Source organism: Xiphophorus maculatus, chromosome 22 (genome assembly GCF_002775205.1).
Source record: "Xiphophorus maculatus strain JP 163 A chromosome 22, X_maculatus-5.0-male, whole genome shotgun sequence".
In the NCBI taxonomy this organism is placed as follows: Eukaryota; Metazoa; Chordata; class Actinopteri; order Cyprinodontiformes; family Poeciliidae; genus Xiphophorus; species Xiphophorus maculatus.
In genome coordinates, this window is record NC_036464.1 from 5,784,113 (window position 1) to 5,804,839 (window position 20,727).

Here is a 20,727-nt window from a genome sequence, read left to right on the forward strand (position 1 = left end):
GGTCCATGGAGCTGGGGAACACAAATGGCCCCCGGGCTGCACTTTGGACACCCCTCTCTTAAAGGATAGATACCAAAATATGCAATAATTCACACCTGTAGGTTCTTCTTGTCTTAATCTTTGCATAAAACACTTGTTGGTTACAAGTTTTGACGCAAACTGCGCACGTCTTAGAGTTTTCTTGGTACTTATTGGGCTGATCATCCATCTTATTGATCACAGTGAGACCCTAGCAATCTCCTCAGCTCTTGCATCATTTGCTCCTGCCATAAAGAAGTGGGCTAAATGCGCATGCGCCATTGCCTTTGTGCGTCGTCGCCCCCTCTCCATTGGCTAACCGCGCCCCCTCTGCGCTCAGACTTTACAGCCGACCACTCCGTCTGTGAGCACTCGACCCACGCTGCGTGGAGCCGCTCGGAAAAAAAAGATGGAGAAAAAGAGCGAGATCAACGGGCACGCCATGCCCAGCTCCGCGTCCACCGCCCGGATGCTGGAGAACAGCGAGGAGCCCGTTGAGGAGGACCAGCAGCAGCAGCAGGAGGAGAAGGAGAAGAAGAAGAAGCGGGGCTTCAAGGAGAGGTTGACCCGGTTCCTGAGCAGGAACCTGCTGGTGATCCTCACCGTCTCCGGCGTCCTGGTGGGCGTCGGGCTCGGCATGCTGGTCCGCGGCATGAACCTGAGCAAAGCGCAGATGAGCCACTTCGCCTTCCCCGGAGAGATGCTGCTGCGGATGCTGAAGATGATCATCCTGCCGCTGGTGGTCTGCAGCCTGGTGTCCGGCGCCGCTAGCCTGGACACCCGCTCCCTGGGCAAGCTGGGCGGCATCGCAGTCGCCTACTTCCTAGTGACCACGCTGATCGCCTCCGGGATCGGGGTGGCGCTGGCCTTCATCATCAAACCGGGGGTGGGCGCCGGAGCCCTGAACACCAACAGCCTGGGTCTGGAGAGCGTCAGCAGCAACAAGGAGACCACCGACTCCTTCCTGGATCTGGCCAGGTACGACCACACCACCACCCCGCTACTTCACGCTGAGGGAAAGGGATCTTTCACCGCTTTGCTCTATCAGACATGTTGGAGAAAATCCTTCTACATTAAATACAACATACTTTGAACAAACAAACAAAACTTACAGGAGTATAGATATAAAACTTTGTTGGCGTTTCCACCAAAAATAACACAAAAAGCTAACAAAAAGTTCTGCTAACATATACTTTCTGTTAGCATACCAACAAAGTTATGTAACTTTGTTGTTATGCTAGTTAACTAACACGGAAGTTATGCTAATCTTGCTAGCATAACTTCCGTGTTAGCATGATTTGAAGAAACAAAAAAACTTCCGCGCTCCAAAAATCTAAAATTTGCCAGGAAAAATACTCAGAAATGTTCAGATTAAGCTCAGAAAATTTGTAGAAAACAACCTGGAAATTTCTGAGATTGAAAAGTCAAAACATTGCCTGCAAATTTTTCTTTCAAAATCTTTCTGGCGTTTTCTTTGGGGGGCTGGGGAACAAGAAAATGTCTGAGTTTGAAGAATCTAAAAAAAAATCTTAGAAAAGCTTAATACATTTTGAGATTAATCTCAGATATTTTCTAACATTGACAAGCTGCGTAGATTGGAAAATGCAGCTCTGAGGAGGGGCTGCGTCTCGAAGGCGGGGCTAAGTCCATCCAGGCTTTTTGCACAGCTGAATGGAAATTAAAGGATTTCTCTATATGAATGGAAGAGTCCAGTCAACATTCCAGGTGTGTTTTTGATGATGGAATAACATTATGTGAAGCTCAAAATAGTCGATTTTGGATTAAACTGCGTCTTTAAAAGGAATAAAATGGAGCTTAATTCTTCAAGCTACAGTTGTCTTGCTGCGAGAAGCAGCGACGGACTCTTCTATGCATATTTCTTTGTGGCGTTTCTTGGCCATAATTAGACGGAACCTGGGCAGAGAGAGGAGGGAAAGGTCGGGTTCGACCTATATGGCTGTACGAGGCGAACACTCTATGCTCTACACACAATAGGACGCCCCAGAAACGGTTTCTACTGATGCTTTAACAGCTGCATGTATCAGTCGCTGTGGGTCATTGAAATGCTCAGTTTCCGCAGAGGAAAAGAGGAAGAGGAGCAGCATCTAAACCACATTAGAGGTCGTAATGAGCTACTAAATCCACCTGACTGACCGTTGGTGTGCGGGTCACGGTACCCTGAAGTTTACAAGTCAGCAGCGCTCTAACTGGGTCATGCAGGATTCAGAGGGGTGGTCGTTCAATCTAATCTCCCCTTTCAGGAGTGGACCCATCAGTGTTGTGCAACTACAGCTTTGATTTGCAATTCAAATCAAGAAGGGGCTCTCTGCCCTGCTTGGCCGTCACATGAAAAAGTTTGCACTCAGTTAGACTCCGGATGGTCACTGCTTTTGGGTTTTCCGGGTCGTCTTTGCAAATTTTAACTTATTTAGGCAATTTTTAGTGTTTAGCTTGAAAAAGAAAAAAAGTGGAAACAAAATGTGAACAGACATGCCTATTTTTAAACTGTATTTATTCGGAATAAGAATCAAAAGTTATTAAAAAGTTAATGGATCAGACAAAAAGTTTTCAAGTCATGACACTGGATTTGATTAGATAAAACAATAAGCCATAAAATAGTTGAATTCAGGGTACTTACTTTCTTATTGTCTTTGTTTTGATTTATTTATTTTTATCCCACAACTGCGTCTGAGATTCATGGATCATCGCATCTATTATATTTTCTGCTTGGCGTTTTCTACACTGATAAAGGAAAACAAGTGATGCAACTTAAAAAAGAGTTAATTTGTTACAAGTAAAAAAAGTCTAATTTACCAAAGTAAATATATTAAGTTGCCATTTCAAACAAATGTAAATAAAGTAAGTTTGACAAACATAATTTGATTACATGCAACAAATTAACTCAGTTTTTAGAAGTTGGAGCTCCAATTAATTTTTTTCAGTGTATAAATACAATTAAAGAAGCAGGAATATTAATGCTGACAGGATTTACAAAACATTTCTTTTTTTGTTTGGCTAAATTTCATGTTATATACATTAATGGTAAACGGACAGAATTTGCATAGTTCTTTTGCCGTAATACTGACCGCGGGCGCCCCCTGGTGTTCGACGAGGTACTGCATGTAAACATCCATTTATATGCTATGACGTTAGTTCAAAGTGTGGCGCTACAGCTAGCTTACCAAAGGGTTGTGTTTAAAAATAATAATGGATAAATGGTTTGAGACCAGATCACTATAAATAAAACTGGTGGAAAGTTTCTCAGGGTGAGTTGCAAGACTTTTGTTTTCTAAAAGCGTCAGGATACACAGCATGCTGCAGGCGTGCAGATCTCATGTCGGTGAGGAGGCGGTGAACAGAGCTGCATCTGACTAACTGCATCTTAACACCTAAAATAAAATTATTTATGCTGGGCTATTTAAATGACAAATAGCCCCATTAGTGCACCCTGCACTTGTAGTAAAGACCTTTTTTGATTTCGACTTGTCATTGGAAAGTTTAGAATCTGTAAATAACTCAAAACGCCCTGAGTAGACAGACGTGTTCATGGTTTTATTGTGGCCAATCACATTTACAAAACAGCTCCACCTTTCACATTAGGAGAAACAAAGACAATGAGTTAAGAGTGTAATATTTTAATTTCAGTTTGTATATATTAAGATGCTGTGTACTGGAGGGGAAATCTCAAGTTAGGTGGTCCGTGGGTGTTTGTTAAATGGGGTAAATGATCCTCAGCCTGACAACTGCTTGACCCACAGTTACCAGACAGTGGCCCGGAAGGGTCAACAAAGTAAAAACCACTTCATAACAAAAAATGGAAGGTATGCTAACACACAAGCTGTGCTAAACTTCTTAGCACAGCTTTTGTGTTAGCATAATTTTAGTGTTAGCGGTGGTCCAGAAGGGTCAACACAAATTAGCAAACACACTCCAAAAAGTAATTAAAACTAACCGAATTAGACAAAAAGTCACAAAGAAATAAAGATGAACTACAATAAAAAAACTTCATGTAGATTCACAAGATTAACTCAAGATAAAATTAGCAGTTTATTATATAAATATATGAGGAACACAGCTGGTTTGTGTCATTTGCAGTGTTTAATTTGAGAACTACAAAAGTAAATGTTGGTATTTAAAAGTTGAAAGAGTGAGTTTATTCTCATTTAGCCTCGGGTTACTAATACGAGTCTGCTCAGTGCCCTAATAATAAGTTCCCACACAGTGAGGGAAGGCTGACAGCTGTTGCAGCAGGAAAGTGTATCTTAGCTCCCTGCAGAACAAACTGAACCCTGCTGCTCTCAGCATTTCTGCCTTATCATCACAGCAAAGGCATTGTCTGAGTCCAGTTCCCAGCCGAACTCCTCAGGCGGGTCGAACCGCCTCTGAACTCACTCGGAGAACTGGACTCGATTTCCTAGAAGCTTTTTGTTTTCTGAGATTGATGCCAACATTTTTAGTTTTGAATCCGTCCACGTCAAATCTTTCTCGGTGTTATTGTTTCATCACATTTATTCTACTCAGACCTGAACCAGTTCGGTTTTCACCAAGCTTTAGTTCACAAAGTAGCCATAAACAAAATCTCGGATGTAATTTTGTATCTTTCAGGAGTTTTTTTTCACCAGAAAGAAAACCATTTGCTCTCTTTACACCATGTGTTCTTCCCAGAGTATGAATCCGAACAACTCTGGTGACCCCTGACCTCCTCTAAGCCTCTGGTTTCCACTCTGAAAACAGGTCTGGTTAAGGCAGCCGTGTCCAAAGTGCGGCCCGGCGGCCATTTGTGGCCACTGACTACAATTAAAGAATAAAGAAGGGCACAAATTTGATTGCCTGACACGTGTTTTTTTTAGGATATTTTTTATGGTAAGTTTATATCTTAATTTTTCTTGATTTAGCCTTTTACTATTATTAGTTGTGCCACAAACATTAAGCATGTTTTTATTCAAAAACAGAACCATCCATTACAGCAAAGGTCATGAAAGAAAATTTGGACTTTTGTTGCTGGGAATAAACTAAAAACATTTTATAGACTTAATAAATGGAAAATAATAAGCCTTAAAAAGTTCAATAACTGTAAACATAAAATATTACATGTTTCATTTATTGTTGTGCAGGTAAAAGAGAAAAAATGTACAGTAATATTTTTTATTTTTTAATTGGGGGAAAACAAATAAAATTTTAGTTTGGACACCAAACTAAAAGTTAAGGACTTTCTAGTAGAAATGTGAAAAAAGATTTAGAAATACTTCCTTTGGAGGCAAGGTTATTTTAGTTAACTAAAACATCCAACCAAAGCCAGAAGGAGATTCTTAGCACTTTCAATCAAGCTCGCATACGTGCTGCTAAATGTGCTAATGGTGGAGAAGCAACTTACTGTTACAGGACAACCGTTTATCTGCCCTCATCGGTGGCTATGCTAACTAGCCTTAGCATTCACAACAGGCTGTAGCATAGCAGAGAGCTGCCTGTGTCAGTGGCAGCACACGGACATGATTGACAGCGCTAAGACCGGCCTCCTGGCTCCAGGATAGCAGGGAGAAGGTAGAGGAGCTCAATTTCGTAATTTTTTTTTTCATGTTTTACTATCACGGCATGCTGGCAGTTTCAATAGATATATAAAAAAATATGTATATACTTAAAAGTTACTGCATCTTTACATTTATATAATTCTTTTATACTGCAAATTAAAGTAAATTTGAATATTTTTCCGCTTTGGAAACTTATTTAGGATTTATTTTTAGGCACATTTTATAAATCCAGAATTAATGTCCTGAAAAAGCTGTGGTTACATTTTTGCTAAAGGTTCTATTTTATCATATTTCTATCAGATTATAACCAAATAAGGTGTTATTTAAGGTTAAAATAAAACTCCTTGACTGATTTTTCTAGATTCTGCAGTGAATGAATTTAAATCCTATAAATTTTAGCTTATATGATGTTCAGCTTTAACCGACATGTGACAACCTTGAGGAAAAAATGGAAAACCTGTCCGGATCTCGCTGCACTGTGGGAAAAACATGCCGCTTCTCAGCTTTGGAAATCCACCGCCGTCATGTGATGAGAGGGAAACCTGACATTATTCCTGCAGGAATTTCACATTTCCCCTCAGGTAGCAGAGGAAGGCTTGCAGCTGAGGACGTGAATGAACTGAATCAACATTCAGCCCAGTAACTGAGGGCAAAGTTTACTGGGATTATTAGGTGACCCCAGTTGCCGGGCTGTTGAGCGACGGTGGAAACAAACATGAACAGTGTCTGCTTTCTTGCACAAGAAAGCGCGATCTCAGCAGATGAAGTTTCAGAAACTTGGAAACAAATGGAGGAATGAAAGCCTTTCCAATACTCCCAGTATGCTTATCTTACAGCCCTGATAACAAACTCAGCAGGAGAAAACTCCAGAAATGTTCTCCTGAATATGTAGAGAAACATTGAATTTTACATGTTTTTTCTTTATTTACTACTTAATAATTGTTTAATTAATTTAGCATAAATGGTGCCTCATACCTTCTGATTTTAGTTGCTAATGGGTTAAAATTGTATTATTTTTTAAATCAGATTATTAATCTAACATTACATTTAGCAAAGTGTGATTAGTACACATCAAAATATTAGTGAGTTTCATTTATTATGTCTGGGTGTTTTGGTCTCAACTATTCATTTTTTTGAAGGATTATTTTGTTTACAGAGACTTCCTAATTCATTTTATTTGTTGTGTTTTTTGTTTATTAATTTTGGATATTTAAAATGTCTTCCAGTTCCACTGTTAAATGTTCAATAAAATTTAAAATGTACTGATCTTTGAGAATGTTTTTTTTTTTGCACTATTACAATTATATCACTTGGAAATGATCATGAACAGGCTCAGCTGCATGTCTTTTCTTTCTTGATCCTTGTTCTTGTTGAGCTGTTGATGAATAAAGACTACTAGTGCAACAAAAACAACAAAACAAATTAGGATCTAAATGAACACAGTTTCCTTTTAAATGTATAACTGGGCACCTGATTTCTGGGTTTTCTCCCAGTGTGATCAGAATGATCAAATAATAATAATAAATGTGAAATGAAGCGCCAAAATTGGCTGTTTTTAGGGAGTTTGATGGAAAAGCTAATGTTTGGATCCGTTTATTGAGGCTCCGGTTGGAATACTGATGCCTTTTCCTTTTCTAGTCGCTTCAGCTTGTGGTTGATTAAACCCATTGACTCAGGACAAACTGCATCACCACGGCTCTGATTTTTATCTACTTCTAATTTGTTTTTCTCCTCTTCCTTTTCTCAGGAATTTGTTTCCATCGAACCTGGTGGCGGCTGCTTTCCGTTCTGTAAGTGTCTCCTCTCTGTTGGTTTTCTTTTTTTTTTTTTGTTTAATTGCTTGTGTTGGATTGTTTGTCCTAATTTATTTCCACAACCACGTGGATGCCACTCCAGGATAATTTACAAAACCACTCAAAGGCCCAGCTGGTCGCTCCTGCTCGTGCAAACTTCTTTCTTTTTTTTTTTTCCTTAACTACCCTTGCTCTCTCTAGCAATCGTTGCCATGGCAAAACAATTTAGCTCCAGCTATCCTAGCAACCCTCTCTGGAACTGTGCCTGCTTCATTTCACGTAATTATGTTTGCTGTTTGCTTAAGCTAAACAAAAATAAGGAAAACTCAATATTTAAGGATGTTAGACGCAAAATGGCAGCACAAACACTCTCAAGGCAAAGTGCATCCAATTACAGCTGTCAAAGCGTTCGAAGTTGGTCATTCGAATTCGTCTCTGAATTATAAACTCACACACTGGTCAGTAAGCACAGAGTTGAATAAATCCTACTAACAAACACAGTGGAAGGGGGCCAAAAGTGGGTTAAACAACATGTCTTTGTTTGTGAAGACGGGAGATTTTCACAAACCTGCTAAAAGCTACAAAAAAATTTAAGGATATATATTTATATAAATGTTAAAGTTGAAATTTCTTGTTGTAGCCACCAACAAGATTGGTAGAGTTAATCCAAATTGGATAAATATAGCAAAGTGTCATCGGCATAATCATGGATATGTATTCTATCCTGTCTAGAAAACTGGGCCAAGCAGTGAACTGAGGTACTCTGTAACTAAGTGAGGAGAATTTACATGAACAAATGTTGCCTGTGCTGGTTAATTTATCAAATACCATTACAGTGGATATTTGGCATTCATAAAGGTCGCTAAAATCCATAAATGCATCCTCTAAAAAATTTTATAAGTGCCTTTTTTAATAGTCCAAGCACCAAATATACCTGATTAATGCACTAATAGAAGCAGTCTTAGCGCCACAGCAGAAGCCAGTTTCTGCTTTATTTTAACTCTTGGGGATACAGCCAATCAGAATGAGGGAAAATGAATGGCGCACCTGTATTGGCTGCTTTGCAGACGCCAGCCAATAGTGCATCAAGTAGCACTGTGACAAAAATATTTTCTCTTAAGCTGCATTTTCTTTAAATATTTGAGAAAAAACAGTGACCAGATAAATTTTTATTGCAATTTTTGCATGCTGCAATGACTTTATCCGCAGTGCATAAAACAAACCCAAATGAGTCTAAATGGACTTAATTTTTAAGTAACACAATGTGTTTTGTTTTGTTTTTTATGTTCTAGTATGCCACGGACTACAAAATGGTCGCTGTGGGGAACGACACCAATGGAACAACCCTGTATCAAAAGGTAAGCACTGAAATCATGTTTCCTGAACGTGAAATGCCAGATGTTGTGTTTCTGAAACACACTTCAGACGCTTATCTCTGTTTGCTTGGTGACCACTTGGTGAGTCTGCCGGTGGTGCAGACTCGCTGAATAAGCAATTCGTGCCGCACCAAGGGAAGACTTGATTTAGGGAGAGTAGGTTCAAGGCTGGTGATGAAATGTTTCTACAACTGAACATCATAGCAGTCCTAAGTGTTGTAATTTAAATCTGTAAATATGTTCCAGTGGCCTAGTTTCAGGTTCATCTGGTTCAAATTCTGTAAAAAAAAAACAAACAAAAAAAAACATATCAAGCACCTTCTGCTAAGCAGTAATTAATTGGTTAATCCAAAAACATATCGCTGTATTTATGTTAAGCAGAAAGGCCTGAACTTTACACATGTTGATGTTTGAAGTATTTTTTTCTTTAGCGTACACTAAAGGAATGCTATGTTCTTGCATTTTAGGCAATTTTATTTATTTAAAAAAAGAAATTGAATCATTTATTTGCATTTTTATAAATGTATTTCTAACAGGGCTGTCAACTTTAACACATGCGATTAATCTGAAAATTTTAACGTGTAATTATTATTACGTGTTACTACTTCAAATTCACTACAAGAGATCTTCCCTGCCAACAGCCATCACTATCTACAATTACGTAGAAAAATTTGACTTCATATGAGTTACAATGAAATTTAATTTCCCTTTGGGTTCAGTAAAGCAATTCTTAATTTGAATTGAATTTAATTAAATAATTCAGATTAATCTAACTACTATTTTGAGCCAGAGGCCTCATAGCGGCGCGTTATTGGGAAGCGATGAGCGGTTTCCACGACAGCAGACGGCGACAAAAGTTGAACATTTCTCAACATTTTTGTGTTGCGTTGCAAGCCTGCGTGTGCACGAATTACGCTGGAGGAAGACAAGCAACTGTCGCCTCATCGCACAAATCCCGTTGGAAATAAATGGAGAGTTTCTTAACGTATAAAACAAAATAACCTCCTTTAAGCCTTACTGAATATAAGAATCTGGAAAACTAAGAATATTTGGTTTGAGACAGTAAAACATTTCTTTTTAGAATGTGGTGGTTTTTGATGGGTTATATGGGCAGTTGCCCAGGGCGGCATCAGAAAGAGGGTGGGGTACCTGAGAATTACAAAATAAAATACCGTATTTTCCGGAATATAGAGAGCAACTTACTATAAGCCGCACCCACAAAGTAAAAAAAAACCCAAAAACTGGAAACGTACATATATAAGCCGCACAGGGCTTTAAGCCGCTGGTGTCTCCGCCACTCTCAGTTTTCCTTACTAAATCTGCTATTAAGGACGCAGCTCTGCTTATCCAGCGCCGAACCATGGTTTCGTTCACGGCGAGCTTACGTGGAGCGGCTCTATTTCCCTCCTGTACTGCCACATCAATAATCTTCAACTTAAAAGCTCCATCGTATGACCTTCTTCATGTTGTTTCCATGATGAGGGCGTATGAGTTTAAAAACATTTCTCCGTCGTGCCTGCTGCTAGCATGTGTTTGTTCTAAATGAAAATCAGCACTTTCTTCTTTGATTTCCAATTTTGACTTCCAATGATTCACTTCTTGCTATAGAGCCCCCTGCTGGTTGAAGAAAAATCCACAGAGAAGCCGCACCGGACTACAAGCCGCGTGGTTCAAAGCGTGGGAAAAACGTAGCAGCTTATAGTCTGAAAAATATGGTATATTTTATGAGTCAGTTTTCTTCTAAACACATTTGCTACTACTTGTAAGCATGGCAGTGGAGTAAGTTTCCCTTAGATTACACTACCTGCTTTCTGCTTAAAGAAAATGAGGTAATTGTTTGGATTTTAATTGGTTGGAGTGCGGCAGGAAGAGGGGCCATATTTTAAGGTTACAAAGAGATTAATCTGGTTAGATTTTTTAATTGATTGACAACAGTAATTCTAATTTTCTTCTATTTGAACAAAATGTTCTTCGAAATCCCTGCATCCTGGCTTACCATTGGGGAAACTGGTCTTGGCATTGGTGGATGAGTGTGGGACTGGACAGAGATGGTCAGGCTGTGGGAGAGCTCAGCACACTGTGAAGGGATTTAACTCAGGATTTGTCTCTGTCCTCATTGATTCCCATCACCCAGTTCACTGAATCCTCCCTGATGCCCCAGACCTGATGGCTGTTGTGCAACCATGCGCGTTCTCTCTATAGTAGGAGGCGTTGTACAAACTACAGCCTGCTGGATAAACTCCTGTTCAACGAGTTTACTTTGCCGTAAAAGGCTCAGACTAACTGAGCAACTGCTGTTGTGGAAACATTTTTAAAAATACAGTCCTGGTCCATACATGTTGCTGCCATGTTGTGTGTAGCTAACTGGTATTTCACTTTGTATTTGTAGCTATAAAAATACATGAACATGTGAAAAGCTCAGCCCTTTCCCCTCGACTTGACATCAATACAGTGCAAGGGAAATCTTTTGATTATTTTCAGATTAACCAATTGATAACTGGATTGCAAAAGTTGAATAAGAAAAAAAAGCTATATATATATAGCTATATATATATATATATATATATATATATATATATATATATATATATATGTATTGTACAGTTTTATTTGGGCACCCAAGTATTGAATTATATTGAAATATTTTGCAAACATTAAGTTTGTTGCCTCTTTACAGCATTTTAGGCTGGCTTAATGATCCAGTCAGAAAATAAAATTCAATGATCTGGGTGGCTTTGGGAAAATTGACTAGAAATCTTCCAAATAAACTTGTCAAAACATGCTAAAGTATTTTCGTGTATGTTTTAATTGAAATCTTTCACAGTTTTTATCAACATCTGCTAAGTTTGAACAGATTCTTACAGTTTCTGGACGTTTTAGGTGCCGATTGGAACTGAAGCCGATGGTATGAACATCCTTGGTCTGGTGCTGTTTGCTATGGTGTTTGGCGTTGCCCTTCGGATACTTGGAGAGGAGGGAGAGGAGCTCATTCGCTTCTTCAACGCCTTCAACGAAGCCACCATGGTGCTGGTGTCCTGGATCATGTGGTAAGTATGGACGGACAAAGGAGAAGTATTATGCAAAACTCACTTTTTGCACGTTTTTTGTACTTCCATGTGCATCTTTGGTGCTTCTAAAAATAGCCCAAGCACTTAAAAAATTCAATAAGTTCATATTTTTTGGTATCTTGAAAGTGAGCTGTTTAAAAAAACCTCCTGAAAGTAAGGTCACAAATCAGTAGGCACCACCCTTCACCTAGTAACCCCAGCGGAAGCCCAGCCCGTTACCTAGTAACCCCAGCGGAAGCCCAGCCAGTCACCTAGCAACCCAAGCTGAGCGAGCAGCAGCTTATTTGGATTTAAAGTGACAGAGTCCCTAAAACAGCTCATAGGCAGAACTGAGCAGACTAAAATCTAACTATCCAAGAATGATTTTGTGCAAAAAATGTTATGAATATGTTTTGTTCCGCCCATAGACCTATTCTATTCCTTTAAAGCTTGACCACGATCTTATTTCATGGTAACTTCTTCTAATTTTTTTTAGGTATATTCCCTTTGGCATCATGTTTCTTGTGGGGAGTAAGATCGTAGAAATGGAAGATGTGGTTCTTCTGGTCACTAGCTTGGGGAAATACATTTTCGCTTCAATCCTGGGCCACATCATCCATGGAGGCATTGTTCTTCCCCTCATCTACTTTGCCTTCACCCGAAAGAACCCCTTCAGCTTCCTTTCGGGCCTCATCACACCCTTCACCACCGCCTTCGCCACCTGCTCCAGGTACCCACTGATACATCTGACTTCCTCAACATCAACTATGTAGGAAACATCTAAGTTTTTTTTCCTCTCACCAGTTCGGCAACTCTTCCCTCAATGATAAAGTGTGTGGAAGAAAACAACGGTGTGGACAAGCGCATTAGCCGCTTCATCCTACCCATTGGAGCGACAGTGAACATGGATGGAGCAGCCATTTTCCAATGCATTGCTGCCGTCTTCATCGCACAGCTCAACAATACTGAGCTGAACGCTGGACAGATCTTCACCATCTTGTAAGTTTTATTAAGAAACTACAATGCAGAAACGGTTAATACCCATTGAACCCATTAAACTTCTACATAACTGTATATTCATGATGCTGTTTGTTCACTAATGTTTTCTGAGATTAAATCACATATGGGTGAACCCTTTTTAGTAGTTGGTTGACTTCTGACCACTATAGAAACACAAAATATTACCAAGTATTTTTGGTCTAGTTTCTAGTACAAATATTTAAAATAAGACAAGACTGACTCACAAGTTACTTTTCAACAAGAAACGGGAGCTTAAGTCAGTAATTTCTTAATATTGATGAAAAATTGCTAATACTAAAAGCTGGTACATTTTCATCAATTTTAAGGAATTACTGACTTAATTACTCACATATTTCAAATGTACGAAGATGTTTGCACTAGAAACCAGACCGTAAATAATAATATTTTGTGTTTTTGTAGTGAAATCCGTTGGAATGTAAATGCCTGCACGTGGTTCATCAATTATTTTAGTATAAACATATGAGAAAAATTAAGAGCGTTAATTCTGAGGTTCCACGTGTTTTTAATCTGTTTTGAAACGGTTACATTACATGTTGCGACTACTTGTAGGGTAACGGCCACAGCCTCCAGCGTTGGCGCCGCAGGCATTCCGGCTGGTGGCATCATCACCATCGCCATCATCCTGGAGGCCATCGGCCTGCCGACCAACGATCTGTCCCTCATGCTGGCCGTCGACTGGATTGTGTGAGTAAATTTACTCTCACCCTGGAAAACACCCAACGTTGTAAGGCAGGGAATGCTGTTTCTAGAGTTTTCCCAGAGGAAAACCAACTCTTTTGCTGCTTTCCAGTTGAAAGTTGGAATTTCAACATGGCAGCACCCATAGACATTGTTTGCAAACATCATCTAAAGCTTTACTTTCAATAAGCAAACATAATTTTTTATTTGTACTGTTTTGTAGTTTCAGACGCTTCATGTAACATTGATTTTTGATGCATTCTTATTTGTGTGTCTTGTAATATAAACATCCTTCCACCAGATATTGCTGTTATTGAAGCGGAGCGGCCATATTGGAAGTCGGCCTTACAAGGAATAAGTTGTGGTAGTCGAAGCTGCTCCCAGTTTCCCAATGGGAACTCTGACTTTGGAAGGAAATCTAGTTGATTTTTCTGACTAGGTCGTCAGAAATTCCCAGTTCTGAGTACAACAGGAGTAAAATGGCATTAATGGAGCAAAAGTTCACTTCCTAGAGGAGGAGTATGACATCAAAAAGCGAGAACATAGAGAATTAGGGCTGAAACGATTAAGTGGATTAATCGCAATTAATCGATTATTGAAATAATCAACACAATTAGTAACTGATTAATTGTTAAATGCCAGTAATTAAGCCAAAACTCTACAAAAAATATACATTTGCATTTAAAATGGGGAAGAAAAAACCTTTGTCTGTTACTTATTTACCCAGAATTCCTCAATTGTCAGTTTTAGCTTCACCTACTTCAAATTGTGGAAACAAATTAATAAATAAAAATACAAATATATCTCCTACTAAGCACCTTTTGCTGTCCAATTATTAATTAGTTAATGCAAAAAAAAAAAAGAACGCCATTGTTTCATTTTTGACAGTACAATTAAATTGAATTATTCATTTGCATTTTTTTGTTTGTGGTTTATGTGGCTAAATAAAAATATACGAAATGTGACAATATTTTATATCAATTTGGAGCTAGACCTGTCACAATAAGCAATAAATCAATCACATGACAAATTAAAACAAGCTCAATGATTCAAATATTAAATAATGAATTTTATTTGTTATTTCTGTTTATTTGTTTTGGATATTTAAAATATCTTCCAGTTTCAGTGTTTAATGTTCATTTGAATGTAAAGTTTGGGAATGTGTTATTACATTTATTATGACATTTCCACTATATCACTGAAATGGTCTCAAAACAACAACATTATTTAGTATAATAACTTCTGGGTCAGTTTACCATCCAGAAAAATTTATTGTGGTAGGCCTATTTGCAGCTCTACTGAGAATGCTTTTAAAATAATATACATGTTTCTTCCTCTTTGTGCTCAGGGATCGCACCACCACCGTGGTGAACGTGGAGGGTGACGCTCTGGGTGCAGGAATCCTCCACCACATCAACCAGCTGGAAATGAAAAAGCACCAACAGGAAGTAGCGGAGGAACTGGAGGAAGTCAAGGTTGAATCTGTGGCAAACGTTCAGGCGGAGGAGGAGACATCGCCGCTTGTCATGCGCCAAACCAAAGTCCCTGAGGGAATGCCCGAAGCCATCGAGTCTGTCCTGTGAACCCAGACAGACTTCTCTCTGACCGTCTGACCTGAGATGTGTGATGTTGCTGCTGATCGGGCATCAGTGCGACCCGATGTCCTTTAAAAAAAAACAACAAACAAAAACAAACAAAAAAAAAAAACAAGAAGGAAAGTTTACAACTATGAAGGTAAAATGAAAACGTCATCAAGAGTCTGTCAGCAGTGCATCCAGGATTCTAATTCAGGATATTACATAATGCAATCCAGAAATATTTTTCTAATTAAATACTCGGCATAAGCGGTTAGTGGTTTCATTTTTTTTTAGTTTTTTGCTCGTATTAACTCTAAAATAGGCCAGAAACATTCCGACAAATGTTCAAGGTTGGTTTGCTTCACTTACAGTAGCTCTCAAAATTTACACAAAACCGTATTAAAATGCTTAGTATGTTAATTTTAAACTCCTTAATATATCATTTAAAAGTTATTTCCACATGAAGTGTAAAGTAAATGTGCACACCCTGAAACTTTTGATTCAGTTATTTATAGTGAAACTAAAATAAAGTCCTGCTAGTTTTTTTGACATTAGCACATTTTCATCCTTCTGCTAAAGCCACAGAATGCAGAGAGGTTACAAAGCATCAAAACGATTTTATTGCACAAAGGTATCAGTCAGGAGAAGAGTGTAAAAACATCCACAGTGTTAAATATTTGTACACCACGTCTGTAACTGGCAGAAGATGTTTTAGTTTGATGAAACAACCAGGAACATTTGGAAAGCAGGTATACAATATACTTAACCTTTTTGCGCTATACGGTTAGCACAAAAAATCGATTAGCTTGAGCCAAACATGGTGGTGGCAGCATTATGGCTTGGGATTACTTTTCTTTCTTTGTAATTGAGTTACATCTTAGATTAATCAGCAAAAATGCGAATCAAAATTGAAGGATTGGTTCAAACAAATACAACTGGATTATTGTACCTTTTATTATTTTTTAAACAGATTTGTTTGTTTTACAGCCAGTTGTAGAGTATATGTGCCATATTAACACATAAACTTTGGATTTTAACATGGATGGGGACGTTTTTAAGAGTCACTGCAGAGTAAAGACAGAAACAGCCTTTAATGTTCTGTTTTCTGAACGTTATGGATTCTTTTATTTGTATCTACCATCAAAAAGAAGAATGCAGGACCATCATTGACCTTAAAGGAATAGCAATGAAATTATCAACATTGTTTTGAGTAAATTATACATTCCATCGCTTGATCATGTGTGATGGAAACAGTGATGATAGCTGCTATTTCAAGTGAAAATAACAGATTATTTTTTGTTTCATAATTAGATGGAGTTGAATTTGCAGCTGAATTTGGCTCCAAATCGTGAAAAGTATATCTCCAGATATCTGAAACCATGGAAAAAAAAAGTGATTTGATGCTTGCTCCCTATTTTCAGGCTGATTTCCCAATTTTGTAGGAGGTTTAAAAAAACACTAACACCTCAACTACCTTAAAGCTCAGCTAGCTCACCAAGCTTGCTAGCTCAGCTAGCCTGGTATCGCAGCAAATGAATGTTAGCTGCTTTTTAATAACTTATCAGCCTAATTTTCTTTTCAGACTTGATCTTTAAATTTATTTGTTATAATGTATTTTATCTGTATTGCTAAAAACTTTTGGAAAGTATGTTGGCGACAAATTTGTAGAGTATGCTAGCTAACTAACCCGCTAAAGCAGTGCTGACATTCAGCTAACGGTTAATTTAGGATAGCATTCATCTTTTAGCTAAGTTTTAGTCAAACTGCCTTAGTTAGCAGACTTTATGTTAAAACAAGTTGTAAGCATAACTAAAAATGTGATTTTTATATATTCGGACATTAACTGACATCTAAGGGTCATAATGTAGCAGTTAAATCAAATGGGTTTTACTGTAATTGTTCACTTTTTGCTAAAAACCTGACACTTGTGAAGACACAAAAACTACCAAAATGGCCCCTGTCATGGCCACCATGTTGTATTTAAATCTGGGTGCCATTTGTTATGTAATTCTACTTCCTGGTTACACAGACAACTAGCAAGAGCACTGTAAAAATGAAAACATTAAAAATACAGAATGGAAAGGAATGGATGTAAATTTTGACAATAATTACATGTTTGCTGACTGTGTGGAAACACTAATGTACAGTTCAGTTATTCGAAAGCAGTTATAAGTGAAAACATGTTTATTTGGCAGCCATTTTTAAATTCAATATGGCAGCTATAATGGTGAATAAGTTAAATACATAATAATTTCTTCTAAAGATATACATTAAGTGATTTAATGATTTAAATGTTTCATTAAGTGAAAACAATTAAATGCTGAACACTTTCATTAAATAAATTTGTTTAATGACTGTATAAATATTACAGTATTTATTCTTTTTTTTCTAGTCATTTTTAGTAAAGATTTCCACAATTGAGTACACAAATAAGTTGTGAAAAATACTTGTTTATGCAATTTAAATAAGTCTGGAAATGCATACATGAAGAAATAAATGCTAATTTTAAATGTTTCAATCATGTACTTCAATAAATACTGAAATAATTGTTTTTACATTATAATTTCAAATTTTAATTTTCTACATTTAATTATTTGTTATAATAAATTGAAACATTGAAGTAATTATATATTGCTTATTTAATATATTGTAGTTTAATTTAAATTCTTGTAAGTGTAAAAGTTATTTGGCAAATTTGTGGTACTTTTGGTAAAAGACGAGAAAATTATGGGGATCAAAATAGATGTGAAATTCAGATTTTTGCTTAAAGTGAGCAATGTTGACCTTTACAACTCTACTACATAATTAAGTAACAGTAAAAATGCAGAATTTCTACTAATTATCAAAAACCTCTGTGAAATTTGTAGCGCTGTTTATGCTTTCCAACAAATACTGACAGGATCTCATCTGACATCAAGCAAATTATCGGTGCACCTTGTTTTGTTTGGCGACACAAAAGCGATCCAGTCTTTCGCTCAGATAAAAAAAATGGTGGCTGTTTTGAAAATATGTTACACTAAAATAAAAGGTTCTCCCTCTGTTTACACTCTAACACTGGACCAAAACGCCGTAATTCACATAATTATTATTATTTTTTTGTCTATTGTTTTATCTTTTTGTGCTGTTAAACTACACTGGACATTATAGGATGCTATCGATAATATTTGTCTGGTTTAAAAACCAAACATGGTGACAAAAATATGGCTTGGTGCGTTCGTGTCACATAATCCTATAATCTGACTTTTACCAACTTTAGTTAATATTGGTTGTACGACGGAGTACCAGGGGCACGCTAAAAAAAGTAAAATTGTGAGAATAGAGTCATAATATTAGAAGAATAAAGTCGAAATAATATGAGAATAAAGTTGTAGTATCATGAGAATAATTATAATATTACGACTTTATTCTCGTAATATGACTATACTCGTAATATTATGACTTTATTCTCAGATTATTGCAACTTTACTCTCAAATGAATTCTAGTTTCTCGTAATCCTACAACTTTCTTGTATTATTTTGACTTCATTCTTGTACAACTTAATATGACTTTATTTTTCTTAAAATGACTACTCGCATTATTTCGAGTTTAATCTTGTACTTTATTCTCCTAATCTGACTATTTTTGTTTTACTTCGACGTTATTCTAGTACTCTCGTAATATGACTATACCCGTAAAATTAAAACTTTATTCTCATATTATTGCAACTTTATTCTCGTATAATTCGCATCTATTCTTGTACTACTATGGCTTTATTCTCGTAATACAACTTTCTTGTATTATTTTTGACTTCATTCTCGTGCGACTTTATTCTTGTAATATTATACGTTTGTTCTCATAACTTTATTTTTCTTATCCTCGCCCTGATTCCTTGTCGTATGGAAAAGTTAGCTTGTCTGTTTTCTTGCATATTTTTATTACTCTGCCTGGTTGATCCTTCTTTAAATGAAAATCAGTTCCTGTTGTTGACATTGTTGCTCCTCTTTTTTAAAGCTCAGCTGTTTGTGAGCCCCACGTTTCTGCACGGCGTGCTCTTTTCATTTTTGGATTATTTTGGAGGGAATAATCTGGTGCTGTTGTCGTTTGTGCCAAATCTACAATCTCTCTTTGAAAACTGCAACTTGACCAATAAACCCCTGCCTCCCTCTAGTGGCTGTAATGTGAAAATGCTATAAAAAATACTGTGGTGCAAAGCAACATTTCCTATTTATTCATGTTATTTAACATTAAGAAGCGGAAGGTGATTCTGATCCAGTGCTTGCTCATGTGATATTGTGTATTCTGTGAAAACCACTGCAGTGAGTTTTTTTTTTTTTGTGGACTCTTGGGAATGTGGACATTTAGTAAAGATGTCACAAATGTCTGCTTTAATTAAAAAAAATGAAGAAATGTGTCAGTCATTAGACATATCAGATTAATTAACCTCACACTGAGTTGTACGACTACGTGGTACATGGAATTTATATCCATATATATATATATATTTGATAATTTATTGTGATTTGTTTAACTTTTATGAATCATTTTTACTTGTTTTTTTTAACACTATACACTTACCCCCCTCAGTTTTCAATGTTTCTACCGTAAGAACACACTTTATAGCCTCAATCCTGTGGAGACTTTTCCTCTCAAACAGAATGTAAGTAATTTTTGCTCTTATTTTTAGTGCTTAAAATGACTGCTATGCTACCTGTGACATGTCTGTGTCTAACATTGTACAGCTGTTTGCTGTTATTCCTGCTGCCTGTCTTCATTAAAGATGTTTTCTTTTTTGTTTTTGACATGAGTGGTGTATTTATTAATCATTTATTTTGATGTAATTCAAAAATATCCTTGAAAGATTGATTAATTTTAGTAATTCAATTCAAAAACTGAAACTTCCACTAGGAATTGGTGATGGCTTAAAACTGATGAAAACCCAAAGTCATGTTTTTTCAGAAAATTTTAATATTACATAGAAAAACAACAAAAATTATTTTTAAAAGAGAAATGTCATGCATAATAAGCCTGGTAGTCGTAAATCAGACTACCAGGCATCCAGTTTATGGGAGATAAAAGACAAATGGACTTTAATAAAAAGTGGAATATTAATAGAAAGTTGAGTGGAAGGAAAAACTACTATAAAAGGACTGGGCTGTTGCACACAAGTCTGAGTTATGACTTTTTTCCTGACTTCTTTAACTTTTTCCCCCCTGAAAATTCTGAAAAACAAGAACATTTTGAAATTAATCTAAAAGTTTTTAGAAAAAACTTCTGATTCATCTCAAAATTTTAGCTTTTTCAAGCACATTTTTGACTTTTCAAACTCTGAAATGCCCATGTTTTTTCTACATTTGTGAGAATAATCTCAAAATAAAATTCTGCTAGCAAATTTTCAACTTTTCAAACTCAGAAATGTAATTGTTTGTACAACATTTCTGGCATTCATCTCTAAATTTCAGATTTTGCTAGCAATTGTTTTAACTTTTCTAACACAGAAATGTCCTTGTTTTTCTAGACAATTTCTGAGATTCGTCTCAAAATGAGTCTTCATAGCAATTTCTTTACTTTTCAAATTCAGAAATGTTCTTGTGCCTCAGAAATTTTCTAGAAAAACATCTACAAAAATTTAGTTTTTGCTGGCAAATTATTGACTTTTCAACCTCAGAAATTTCCATGTTTTCTCAATTAA

General features: G+C 36.9%; 1 protein-coding gene across 1 annotated transcript; it reads left to right on the forward strand.

Moving 5' to 3' along the window:
- The first annotated feature begins 305 nt into the window (after positions 1 to 305).
- On the forward strand, positions 306 to 19,837 carry LOC102216463 (neutral amino acid transporter A). The gene is made up of 8 exons (XM_005795154.2): positions 306 to 996; positions 7,294 to 7,336; positions 8,632 to 8,697; positions 11,596 to 11,762; positions 12,259 to 12,492; positions 12,567 to 12,761; positions 13,353 to 13,487; positions 14,830 to 19,837. Exons 1-8 carry the CDS (start codon positions 428 to 430, stop codon positions 15,062 to 15,064), a joined length of 1,644 nt encoding a protein of 547 aa, XP_005795211.1. The 5' UTR covers positions 306 to 427; the 3' UTR covers positions 15,065 to 19,837.
- The last annotated feature ends 890 nt before the right edge of the window (positions 19,838 to 20,727 follow it).